The 13,613-nt window shown below is 43.6% G+C and overlaps 1 protein-coding gene across 1 annotated transcript in view; it reads right to left on the bottom strand.

Moving 5' to 3' along the window:
* Nucleotides 1–13,346, bottom strand: part of LOC112071133 (lipase member H-like) — a 22,530-nt gene extending 9,184 nt beyond the window's left edge. Inside the window, exon 1 of the mRNA XM_024138601.2 lies at nt 13,018–13,346. Within this exon, the coding sequence (XP_023994369.1) occupies nt 13,018–13,069 (52 nt within the window). The 5' untranslated portion in view covers nt 13,070–13,346. The remainder of the gene's footprint in view (nt 1–13,017) is intronic.
* Between the last annotated feature and the right edge of the window lie 267 nt (nt 13,347–13,613).

Below are 13,613 nucleotides of genomic sequence, written 5' to 3'. Positions count from 1 at the left end.
GATTTGGCATGGGTCCTGAGATCCTCAAAAGGTTCTACAGCTGCAACATCAAGAGCATCCTGACTGGTTGCATCACTACTGCCTGGTACGGCAATTGCTCGGCCTCCGACCGCAAGGCACTACAGAGGGTAGTGCGTACGGCCCAATACATCACTGGGGCTAAGCTGCCTGCCATCCAGGACCTCTACACCAGGAGGTGTCAGAGAAAGGCCCTAAAAATTATCAAAGACCCCAGCCACCCCAGTCATAGACTGTTCTCTCTACTACCGCATGGCAAGCGGTACCGGAGTGCTAAGTCTAGGACAAAAAGGCTTCTCAACAGTTTTTACACCCAAGCCATAAGACTCCTGAACAGGTAATCAGATGGCTACCCGGACTATTTGCATTGTGCCTCCCCAACCCCTCTTTTTACGCTGCTGCTATTCTCTGTTTATCATATATGCATGGTCACTTTAACTATACATTCATGTACATACTACCTCAATTGGGCCGACCAACCAGTGCTCCTGCACATTGGCTAACCGGGCTATCTGCATTGTGTCCCACCCACCACCCGCCAACCCCTCTTTTACGCTACTGCTACTCTCTKTTCATCATATATGCATAGTCAYTTTAACCATATCTACATGTACATACTACCTCAATMAGCCTGACTAACCGGTGTCTGTATGTAGCCTCGCTACTTTTATAGCCTCCCTACTGTATATAGCCTCGCTACTGTTATTTTTCACTGTCGTTTTATTTCTTTACTTACCTATTGTTCACCTAAWACCTTTTTTGCACTATTGGTTAGAGCCTGTAAGTAAGCATTTCACTGTAAGGTAACTGTAACATGTTGTATTTGGCGCACGTGACAAATAAACTTTGATTTGAAATGCGAGACACATTTCAGTTGAATGCATTCAGTTGTACAACTGACTAGGTATTTCCCTTTCCCTTCATAAATGGCAAAATAAACAGTAAAAAAAAAAAATCATAAGGAATAAGGTTTTGAAGTGTCTATGCTATGTCTAGGAGATATAAGAAAGCTCAGGAATTATTTGTGATTTTTTAAAACATATTTAACCCCACATTTTTGTGAGAGAACTGATTTTCGGAATGTCTCATGGCCTGACAAACACCGCTGTAGCTCGGCCACCTTCCAATCAGATGCGGAAGGCCGACAGGCGGATGCTGTGGATTGAGACGCAGCCCATGCTATCTCTAGCTTAAACTGACCGATTTTTATGGGGATTTTTATTTTTTTGTTAGATTGACGCACAGGTGCATCAATCAGACTCTTAACGATTAACGAATTTATGAAAGATTGGTGTGTTTTTTCACTATCTAATCATGGCATGAGGTTGTTCAATGACAGATGTATTTGTTTGACATCAATCACTTGATGGTTTCATTTCAGAGAGARAAAAAAATCATGTTTTTTTAAAACGCTATTATATCTGCCTCCCTCTCAGTGAAATAAGTAGTACTGCAGGTTGTGCCTGTGGTAGAGATGGAAAGTGAAGAGTGTTTACTGGTTAAATGGCCTGCTGTTTATAACTGGTAATGTCAGATAGGTTAACGGTTTATGAACTTCTATGAGTTGATTAAAATATSCTAGGGTTTTGATGTTTAGTGAGGCAACAGTTCCCAAATACTACCAATAACAACATACAATATAATTTCCGACTCCACCCGCCTTTCTGTATCTCTCGCTCTCTCTTTTTCTCTGTCCCTTCCTCACTCCTGACATTTTGTTTTTCCGGTCTCATTGTTGATCTGAGTCGGAGTGAGTAGAGGTTTTAAGACGTCCAGTTTCATCCTCTCACCCAGTTCACTCTCATTCTGTCTCCTCTTCGCCCCCTCCCCCAGCCACTGTTCAGGTGAAAGGTTAAAGGTGCCTCACAGAAACTTGCTCTGGAAAGTTCTTCTCTGTGGTTTGTTGTACTGTATGATATTTTATTCTCTCTCCTTGGCTGCAGCCAGGCTTTGACTTTTTAGACTTTTAGCATGTAGCATTAGCCACAGGACTGAGTTTTAGCATGTAGCATTAGCCACAGGACTGAGTTTTAGCATGTAGCATTGAGTGTCATTACTCGGTAGCATTACCATGTAGCTTGTTATTGTTCAAGCCACATCAGTTATTAGTGTCAGCTGTGGTGGAAAAAGTACTCAATTGTCATACTTGAGTAAAAGTAAAGATACCTTCATAGAAAATTACTCAAGTGAAAGTCACCCAGTAAAATACTAGSATTTGGTTTTAAATCTACTTAAGTATCAAAAATAAAAGTWTAAATAATTTCAAATTCCTTATATTAACAAACCAGATGGCACCATTTTCTTGTTTTTTAAATTTACGGATACCCAGAGGCACACTCCAACACTCAGACATAATTTACAAACGAARCATGTGTGTTTAGTGAGTCCACCAGATCAGAGGCAGTAGGGATGACCAGGGATGTTCTCTTGATAAATGCGTGAATTTAACAATTTTCCTGTCCTGCTAAGCATTAAGATGTAACGAATAAAATGTATTTTCTTTTGTAATGTAGTGAAGTAAAAGTAAAAATGGTCAAAAAATATAAATAGTAAAGTATACATACCCCCAAAAAATAACATAAGTAGTACTTTAAGGCACATTCTATTGTACTTTCCATAATATGAAATTTATGTCACATTAATATATATCACTTCTAAATTGACAAACATCAATAAACTTTTTAAAATACATTAGCACATTTAATACATTTGTTTCAAGCAGTAGAGCATATGCTTTGAATACTGGCTGTTGGACAAATATGCAGTTTTGAGCAAATTCTCATGTCACTTTGCTCAATTTGTCACATACAAGGATTTTGTATGGCTTTGAAATGTGCAGAACATTAATCAGCTATGCCTGACCCATGTAAGAGACAATACTGTGCAGCCGTATTCATCGACCTGGCCAAGGCTTTCGACTCTGTCAATCACCACATTCTTGTCGCAGACTCAACAGCCTTGGTTCCTCAAATGATTGCCTCGCCTGGTTCACCAACTACTTCTCGATAGAGTTCAGTTGTCAATCGGAGGGCCTGTTGTAGACCTCTGGCAGTCTCTATGGGGTGCCACATGGTTCAATTCTCGGGCCGTCTCTCTTCTCTGCATACGTCAATGATGTCGCTCTTGCTGCTGGTGATTCTCTGATCCACCACTACGCAGACGACACCATTCGGTATCTTGGCCCTTCTTGGACACTGTGCTAACTAACCTCCAGACGAGCTTCAATACAATAATAACTCCTTCCGTGGCCTCCAACTGCTCTTAAATGCAAAGTAAACTAAATGCATCCTCTTCAACCGATCGCTGCCCACAACTGTCCGCCCGTCCAGCATCACTACTCTGGACGGTTCTGACCTAGAATATGTGGACAACTACAAATACCTAGGTGTCTGGTTAGACTGTAAACTCTCCTTCCAGACTCACATTAAGCATCTCCAATCCAAAATTAAATCTAGAATCGGCTTCCTATTTCGCAACAAAGCATCCTTCATTCATGCTGCCAAACATACCCTCGTAAAATGACTATCCTACCCAATACTCGACTTCGGCGATGTGATTTACAAAATAGCCTCCAACACTCTACTCAACAAATTGAATGCAGTCTATCACAGTGCCATCAGTTTTGTCACCAAAGCCCATATACTACCACCACTGCGACCTGTACCTCTCGTTGGCTGGCCCTCGCTTCATACTCGTCGCCAGAGACCACTGGCTCCAGGTCACCTACAAGTCTTTGCTAGTAAATCCCTGCCTTATATCATTCACTGGTCACCATAGCAGCACCCACCCACAGCACTCGCTCCAGAGGTATATTCACTGGTCACTCCAAAGCCAATTCCTCCTTTGGCCGCCTTTCCTTCCAGTTCTCTGCTGCAATGACTGGAACGAACTGCAAAAATTGCTGAAGCTGGAGACTCTTATCTCCCTCACTAACATCAACACCAGCTGTCAGAGCAGCTCACAGATCATTGCACCTGTACATAGCCCATCTGTAAATAGCCTATCCAACTACCTCATCTCCATACTGTATTTATTTATTTATTTTGCTCCTTTGCACCCCGTATCTCTACTTGCACATTCATCTTCTGCACATTTAACACTCCAGTGTTTAATTGCTATATCGTAATTACCTCGCCACTATGGCCTATTTTATTGCCTTATCTTACCTCATTTGTACACACTGTACAGTCATGGCCAAAAGTTTTAGAATGACACAAATATTAATTTTCACAAAGTCTGCTGCTCAGTTTGTATGATGTCAATTGCATATACTCCAGAAGTTATGAAGAGTGATCAGATGAATGCAATTAATTGCAAAGTCCCTCTTTGCCATGCAAATTAACTGAATCCCCCCAAAAAAATTCCACTGCATTTCAGCCCTGCCACAAAGGACCAGCTGACATCAGTCAGTATTCTCTCGTTAACACAGGTGTGAGTGTGTCGAGGCAGGGCTGGAGATCACTCTGTCATGCTGATGAGTTCGAATAACAGACTGGAAGCTTCAAAAGGAGGGTGGTGCTTGGAATCATTGTTCTTCCTCTGTCAACCATGGTTACCTGCAAGGAAACTTGTGCTGTCATCATTGCTTTGCACAAAAAGGGCTTCACAGGCAAGGATATTGCTGCCAGTAAGATTGCACCTAAATCAACCATTTATCGGATCATCAAGAACTTCAAGGAGAGCGGTTCAATTGTTGTGAAGAAGGCTTCAGGGTGCCCAAAAGTCCAGCAAGTGCCAGGACCATTCCTAAAGTTGATTCAGCTGCGGGATGGGGGCACCACCAGTACAGAGCTTGCTCGGAATGGCAGCAGGCAGGTGTGAGTGCATCTGCACGCACAGTGAGGCGAGACTTTTGGAGGATGGCCTGGTGTCAAGAAGGGCAGCAAAGAAGCCACTTCTCTCCAGGAAAAACATCAAGGACAGACTGATATTCTGAAAAGGTACAGGGTTGGACTGCTGAGGACTGGGTAAAGTCATTTTCTCTGATGAATCCCTTTCCGATTGTTGGGGCATCCGGAAAAAAGCTTGTCCGGAGAAGACAAGGTGAGCGCTACCATCAGTCCTGTGTCATGCCAACAGTAAAGCATCCTGAGACCATTCATCTGTGGGTTGCTTCTCAGCCAAGGGAGTGGGCTCACTCACAATTTTGCTTAAGAACACAGCCATGAATAAGAATGTACCAACACATCCTCCGAGAGCAACTTCTCCCAACCATCCAGGAACAGTTTGGTGACGAACAATGTCTTTTCCACATGATGGACCACCTTGCCATAGCAAAAGTGATAACTAAGTGGCTCGGGAACAAAACTTCGATATTTTGGGTCATGGCAGAAACTCCCCAGCTTAATCCCATTGAGAACTTGTGATCAATGCTCAAGAGGCGGGTGGACAACAAACTCCAAGCATTGATTATGTAAGAATGGGCTGCCATCAGTCAGGATGTGGCCAGAAGTTAATTGACAGCATGCCAGGGCGGATTGCAGAGGTCTTGAAAAAGAAGGTTCAACACAGCAAATATTGACTCTTTGCATCAACTTCATTTAATTGTCAATAAAAGCCTTTGACACTTATGAAACGCTTGTAATATACTTCAGTATTCCATAGTAACATCTGACAAAATATCTAAAGACACTGAAGCAGCAAACTTTGTGGAAATTAATATTTGTGTCATTCAAAAACTTTTGGCCTCGACTGTACATATACTTTTTTTCTACTGTATTATTGACCGTATGTTTTTTTTATTCCATGTGTAACTCTGTGTTGTTGTATGTGTCGAACTGCTTTGCTTTATCTTGTCAGGTCGCAGTGTAAATGAGAACTTGTTCTCAACTAGCCTACATGGTTAAATAAAGGTGAAATAAAAATGTTAAAATATATGTAAAGCCCTCCTTGAGTTGTTGCTGGCTACGCTTGCACACTCCATTGAAGCAGCATCAGCTCTCACAACTCCTCTCTGATTGCTCCAGTGTCACCAAAGTGCTATCAAGCCACATTGTTTCTTCCATTATGATATAGCAGTGGCTCCCTCATTAATGTGGCTACTGCCATACTGGCTGTTCCGTCAAATGCAGCTTTTGCCCGAAGACAGTCTTGGGGCATGTGCAACCATATATAGAGTTCAGACATTCATGGCATTCTGGTTCCTCCGTGCTACATTATTTTGAGGACGTTATCATTTACATCCTATGAATACAGGTACCGTTTTCTGTGCAACCTCTCTATTAAAAAAAGGTATAGCTCCAAAGTTTTTGTGACAGGGTGGTCTTCACCATTTTCTATGGCTCGCTGGTACCAGCACCAAGGCCACACCTATCCCGTAGTTGAAGTGAATCTTCTCTTGAGCCAAGTGTCATCGAAGGATACATGAATGTCTATGATAGCATCCTCATCCTCCTTCAGCATCTCTGCTATGTCTGGGTCTATATCTGTATCCTATCCTCCTTCAGCATCTCTGCTATGTCTGGCTCTATATTCTGTATCCTCATCCTCCTTACATTCTTGCTATGTCTGGTCTATATCTGTATCTCATCCTCCCAGTAACTCTGCCTATGTCTGGGTCTATATCGTATCCAATCCTCCTTCAGCCTCTCTGCTATGTCTGGCTCTATATCTGTATCCAATCCTCCTTCAGTAACTCTGCTATGTCTGGGTCTATAGCTGTATCCTCATCCTCCTTCAGCAACTCTGCTATGTCGGTCTATATCTGTATCCTCATCCTCCTTCAGCATCTCTGCTATGCTGGGTCTATATCGTATCTCATCCTCCTCAGCACTCTGCTATGTCGGGTCTATATCTGTATCCTCACCTCCTTCAGCATCTCTGCTATGTCTGGTGCTATATCTGTATCCTCATCCTCCTTCAGCATCTGCTGCTGTGCTCGGGTCATCTACTGTATCCTCATCCTCCTTCAGCATCTTGCTATGTCTGGGTCTATATCTGTATCCTCATCCTCCTTCAGCATCTCTGCTATGTTCTGGTCTATATCTGTATCCATCCTCCTTCAGTAACTCTGCTATGGTCTGGGTCTATATCTGTATCCTCATCCTCCTACAGCATCTCGCTGTTCTGGGTCTATATCTGTAATCCTCATCCTCTTCATAACTCTGCTATGTCTGGGTCTATATCTGTTCCCATCCTCCTAGCATCTCTGCATTCTGGTCTATATCTGTGATGCTCTTCTAATTATCTTCTGCAACTAAAGTGGGGGGGGGAGTACTTATTATGTCTGTCAACATTACAGACATACTTCAGGACTAATATCAGGCATGTTACCCTATGTAAAATATTAGCATATCAGTATGTATTTACTTTATGTAAAGCAAATTTCTCACTAATCACATAGGGACAGCCCATGACACTGTCACTATGTGACAGTCCCATTGTATTAGTTATGTTTTCCTATCACTCTGTTTTTGTTAACATTGAATACATTTGCTGGAACAAGGAAATAATGATTACAGTGCCTTGCATAAGTATTCATCCTCCTTGGCGTTTTTCCTATTTGTTGCATTAACAACTGTAATTTAAATAGATTTTTATTTGGATTTCATATAATGGCATACACAAAATAGTCCAAATTGTGAAGTGAAATTTTTAATTACTTGTTTAAAAAAAAAAATTACAAAGAAAATACGCAAAGTGGTGGCGTGCATATGTATTCACCCCTTTGCTATGAAGCCCTAATTAATATCTGGTGCAACCAATTACTCTTCAGAAGTCTCATAATTTTGTTAAATATAGTCCACCTGTGCAATCTAAGTGTCACATGATCTGTCACATGATCTCAGTACTATATACACCTGTTCTGAAAGACCACAGAGTCTGCAACACCACAACAAAGGGCACCATCAAGAAAGCGCACCATGAAGACCAAGGAGCTCTCCAAACAGATCAGGGACAAAGTTGTGGAGAAGTACAGATCAGGGTGGGTTATAAAAAATATCAGAAACTTTGCAATCCCACAGAGCACCATTATTAAAATGAGGAATATGGCACCACAACAAACCTGTCAAAGAGAGGCCACCCACCAAAACTCACAGACTAGGCAGATGGCATTATCAGAGAGGCACAAAGAGACTAAAGATAACCTGAAGGACCTGCAAAGCCCCACTGCGGAGATTGGAGTATCTGTTAATAGGACCACTTTAAGCCGTACATCTACCAAGCTGGGCTTTATGGAAGAGTGGCAGAAAAAAGCCATTGCTTAAAGAAAAAATAAGCAAACATGTTGGTGTTTGCCAAAAGGCATGGGGAGCTCCCCAATATATGGAAGAAGGTACGTGGTCAGATGAGAACAAAATATTTTGCTTTTTGGCCATCAAGGAAAATGCTATGTCTGGCGCAAACCCAACACTCTCATCACCCGAGAACACCATCCCACAGTGAAGCATGGTGGTGGGAGCATCATGCTGTAGGGATGTTTTTCATCGGGCAGGGACTGGGAAACTGGTCCGAATTGAAGGAATGAAGATGGCGCTAAATACAGGGAAATTCTTGAGGGAAACCTGTTTCAGTCTTCCAGAATTGAGACTGGACGAAGGTTCACCTTCCAGCAGGACAATGACCAAAGCATACTGCTAAAGCAACACTTGAGTGTTTTAAGGGGAAACATTTAAATGTCTTGGAATGCTAGTCAAAGACAGATCTCAATCCAATGGAGAATCTGTAGTATGACTAAAGATTGCTGATCCCAGCAATCCTTTTTTTGGGGGGGGGGGGGGGGGGAATAATTATGCATGCTCGTTTTCTGTTTTTTGTCTTATTCTTGTTAATTTCACTATAAAATATTTTTACATATTTGTAGTGGTATAGGCTTTTTGTGTAAATACAATGATACAAACCCCCAACAATTGAATTTTAATTCCAGGTTGTAAGGCAACAGATAATAGGAAAAATCAAGGGGGGTGAATACTTTTGCAAGCCACAGTATATACAGCAAGTCACCTGACAATAATGGGCTACTCTCCCTTTTAATTTACCTGTCATGTCTCTGATATGAGCTTAGAAGCAAGGAAGGAATCCCTAGGACTTTGCTTATTTTCTTTAGAGTTGCATAACCAAGTCCGTGGGCTAGAAGAACCATCCTCACTTTTATATCAAATGCCATATCTCCCCTGGAGCACTCCTGCAGCCTTGAGGAAGTGTAAACACTCCTCCGAAATGCATCACGATCACCTTCACAGTCTGCACATTCTATCATGACAGAATTACAGAATCACTGGTTGATGAAGTCTATGGTGATTTTCAGTCCAGTGTTTATACACTTAGGGCAAATCAAATAATGTACAAGTTAGTTTATTTGAGACATGTGGAATAAAAGCCACTGTTTGGCTGGCTGCTGTCTGGTTGATCGCKGCTAGTTGKCGTCTTCATCTCAACTAATTTGCGTCTCAACGCGCAGCTGCGGGCTACCTCCTATTCCTCCTCTACATGTACTGCCTCGATCGTCGGATCAGGCAAATTTTTTTCTTTCATTCACTGCTTTTCTCCCATTGGCTAACTGAGATCACCTATTTTTATTCACATACTGTATGTATATTCTTCGAGATTTTATCATTTTGTCTCTCTTTACGTTGATTCTTCGCAGGAGATATTCTCAAACAAGGAAGTGGCACATTAGGCATTTTAACCAATCAGGTTCCCGGAAAGGGCCTTTAAATGCCAGTAACCAATTGGATGTCAGGAAATGACACATTTTTCAGCGCGAAGCACTATGTCTACAAAGGATACAGCCATGTATGGACTAGCTAACGATATGCTCCGGAAAAACAAGCGTTTGAATGATATATATGATTCAACATAAACGGTTTTAAAAATTGCGGTTGAAGTTCTACATCAAATCAAATGTATTTATAAGCCCTTCTTACATCAGCTGATATATCAAAGCGCTGTACAGAAACCYAGCCTAAAACCCCAAACAGCAAGCAATGCAGGTGTAGAAGCACGGTGGCTAGGAAAAACTCCCTAGAAAGGCCAAAACCTAGGAAGAAACCAGGCTATGATGGTTGGCCAGTCCTCTTCTGGCTGTGCCGGGTGGAGATTATAACATGAAACATAGATTTTCAGAGCGCATACGCCCTAGAAGGATCCGAGCAAAAACCTTGTGAAGAAGTTTATGGTAGGGTAACGCTTGAGGTGTTGCGGGATACTTAGAGATTGATAAAGCAAATAAAGTCGAGCTGAGTATACCATTATTGCCGGGATATTTTTGGTCACATTTTATGAAAGTGAGATGGTGAGTGCATGCGCAATTCCGCTATAACTCTCCTGAAGAGATCAGAATGATGGACTAGCAAAATCCAGCGAATTTGTGGACGCCGCTAGCCGTGGTGCCTGGCCTTAAAGTCCAATGTGCGATCTGCCTCCATAGGCACCTTAAGTCCTCACGTGCGCGGCGAGCAACCACACTGGTGGTTAGTGTAACAGTATAACATTTAAGACGTTCCGATCCCGCGACCCGGGCGCGAACCAGGGACCCTCTGCACAACATTCAACAACAGTTGACACCATCTCACGAGAAGCGTCGTTCACGTTGGCATCGCTCCAAAAAGCCGCGGCTTTGATGAGGCAGGGGCACACTAACTTCTAGGTTTAGAGCATGTGACATAATGATTTGAAGACGGCTAATTAGCGGTGACCGCCTAGAATAGCTAGAACATTCTCACCATCGGTTACCTCCCCCCTTTCAACCTCTTTTGCTCCTTTCCGCGCAGCAACCATGGATCCGGCACCCTGTGACCAATGTAAAGTATAACTTTTAAACCGTCCCCGGATCTGTCACCGACCACAGGAGCGAACCAGGAGCCCCTGACACATAACAACAGTCACCCACGAAGCGTCGTTACCCCCATCGCTCCACAAAAAGCGCGCTCTTGAGAGAAGGGGCAACACTACTCTAGGTTTCAGAGCAATGGTGACGTAACTGATTGAAACGCTATTAGCCGCGTACGCTAACTAGCCTAGTCCATTTCCATCCGTCATACATTAGCATGTAGGCTCCAGCTGTTCAGCCGTCATGTCCGCGACATGCTTAGCACTTGATTCCGCAGCTCGTGATCCTCTGCTGCTGTTCTCATTGATTCATATTGCTATACAAAAAGCAGCCTCATGCCCGTACGCTTCGCTCCTGCTCCATCCTCTATGCAAGACGTGATTAGTGATAATGGGTGTCTGTCACACAGAGGGGTGGAGCAGGGGTCTGTGGACCCATCTCATTCTCCTACAATCACCCTCTGCTCCAAGACAGAACTGGAGCAGATAAGGGAAGTTCCGGTGTTCTTTTACCTCTGGCCACCTCTCTGTTCTGTGGGGGCACAACACACACACACCCAGCACACGCACACTCTAATTCCTCCACTTAGGGATATTTGTGGGAAGAGGGAGGAATAAATGGCAGTTGTCTTGAGTCTGTTCTGGAGGGGATTTAAAGAGACATGTCTGTTCTGGAGGGAGTTAAGAGACATGGCTGTTCTGGAAGGAGTTTAGAGACATGTCTGTTCTGGAGGGAGTTTTAGAGACATTTCTGTTCTGGAAGGAGTTTAGAGACATGTCTGTTTCTGGAGGGAGTTTAAGACATTCTGTTCTGGAAGGAGTTAAGACTGTTGTTTGGAGGGAGTTAAGAGACATGTCTGTTCTGGAGGAGTTTAGAGACGATGTCTGTTCTGGAGGAGTTTAAGAGACATGTCTGTTCTGGAGGGAGTTTAGAGACATGTCTGTTCTGGAGGGATTTTAGAGAGACTGTCTGTTTGGAGGGAGTTTAGGAGACATGTCTGTTCTGGAGGGAGTTTAGAGACATGTCTGTTCTGGAGGGAGTTTAGAGACATGTCTTTCTGGAGGAGTTTAGAGACATGTCTGTTCTGGAGGGAGTTAAGAGACATGTCGTTTCTGGAGGGAGTTTTAGAGACATGTTGTTCGGAGGGAGTTTGAGACATGTCTGTTTCTGGAGGGAGTTTAGAAGACATTCTGTTCTGGAGGGAGTTTAGAGACATGTCTGCTTCTGGAGGAGTTAGAGACATGTCTGTTCTGGGAGGGAGTGTAGAGACATGTCTGTTTGGAGGGAGTGTAGAGCATGTCTGTTCTGGAGGGAGTTTAGAGACATGTTCTGTTCTGGGGGGAGTTTAGAGACATGTCTGTTCTGGAGGGATGTAGGACAATGTCTGTTCTGGAGGAGTGTAGACGACTGTCTGTTCTGGAGGGAGTTTAGAGACATGTCTGTTCTGGAGGAGTTTAGAGACATGTCTGTTTCTGGAGCGAGCGTTGAGGACATATGGTCTGTTCTGGAGGCAGTTAAGAGACATGTCTGTTCTGGAGGGAGTGTAGGAAATGTCTGTTCTGGGAGGGAAGTTTAGAGACATGTCTGTTCTGGAGGGAGTTTAGAGACATGTCTGTTCTGGAGGGAGTTTAGAGACATGTCTGTTCTGGAGGGAGTGTAGAGACATGGCTGTTCTGGAGGGAGTTTAGAAAGACATGTCTGTTCTGGAGGGAGTGTAGAGACATGTCTGTTCTGGAGGGAGTTTAGAAAGACATGTCTGTTCTGGAGGGAGTTTAGAGACATGTCTGCTAACAGATATGAGACAGAAAACAACAAATGTCACTCTTTCTCTATCCCTCTCTGTAAACTGCACTCTTAGAAAAAAAAGGTGCTATCTAGAACCAAAAAGGGTTCTTTGGCTGTCCCCATAGGAGAACCCTTTGAAGAACCCTTGTTGATTCCAAGTAGAACCCTTTTTGAGTTTCATGTAGAAGCCTTTTCAGAGAGGGTTCTACATTCAATCCAAAAGAGATCTACATGGAACCAAAAAGGGGTTCTACCTGAAACAAAAAAGGGTTATCCTATGGGGACAGCTGAAGAACCATTTTGGAACCCTTTTTTCTAAGCGTGTGTCCTGGGTTAGACCTGGGTTAGGCCTGGGTTAGACCTGGGTTAGGGGGATAGAAAGGAGGCCTCACACAACTAGCTCAACACACACACCACTGAGGTCACAGAAAAATGAGTCTTACCTTTGCAAAGCGTTAGGAAGCCCATCAAACCAAAGAGTCGCCAGAGTAACATCCTACAACCAAAAGAAAGAGGGAAAGAATGAGGGAGAGAAGACCGGACAATACTAGAGGGAGCCTTGTATGAGAGAGGAAAGACTGGGAGCTCTTAGTAAAACAGAGATTGAGGCGGGAGGGAGAGAGAGAGAGAGAGAGCAGAGAGAGAGAGAGGGAGGAGGGAGGGGGAGAGAGAGCAGACAAGAGCTCACTGACAGTGACGAGCAGAAAGAGAGAGAGAGAGCAGAGAGATGTTGTAGTCGTTGAGGTGACTAGGTGGGTTGGTCTCTGGGTTACCTAGTGAAACACACACTCCCAACACTGAACACACCACAGACACACATACCTCACTGACCTACACATCTGACTGACCTGAGTTGTGTAGGTCAGTGGGTGTGTTAGGTCAGTGGGTGTGTAGGTCAGTGGGGTGTGTAGGTCAGTGAGTTGGTGTAGAGTCAGTGGGGTGTGTAGTGGTCAGTGGGGTGTAGGTCAGTGGGGTGTAGTAGGTCAGTGAGCTGTGTGAGGTCAGTGGGGTGTGTGTGTCACGTGAGTGGTGTCAGGTC

This window comes from Salvelinus sp. IW2-2015, unplaced genomic scaffold (assembly GCF_002910315.2).
Source record: "Salvelinus sp. IW2-2015 unplaced genomic scaffold, ASM291031v2 Un_scaffold1526, whole genome shotgun sequence".
NCBI classification, from domain to species: Eukaryota; Metazoa; Chordata; class Actinopteri; order Salmoniformes; family Salmonidae; genus Salvelinus; species Salvelinus sp. IW2-2015.
Note: the sequence above shows the minus strand (reverse complement) of the source record. Positions and strands in the feature narration are given on the sequence as shown.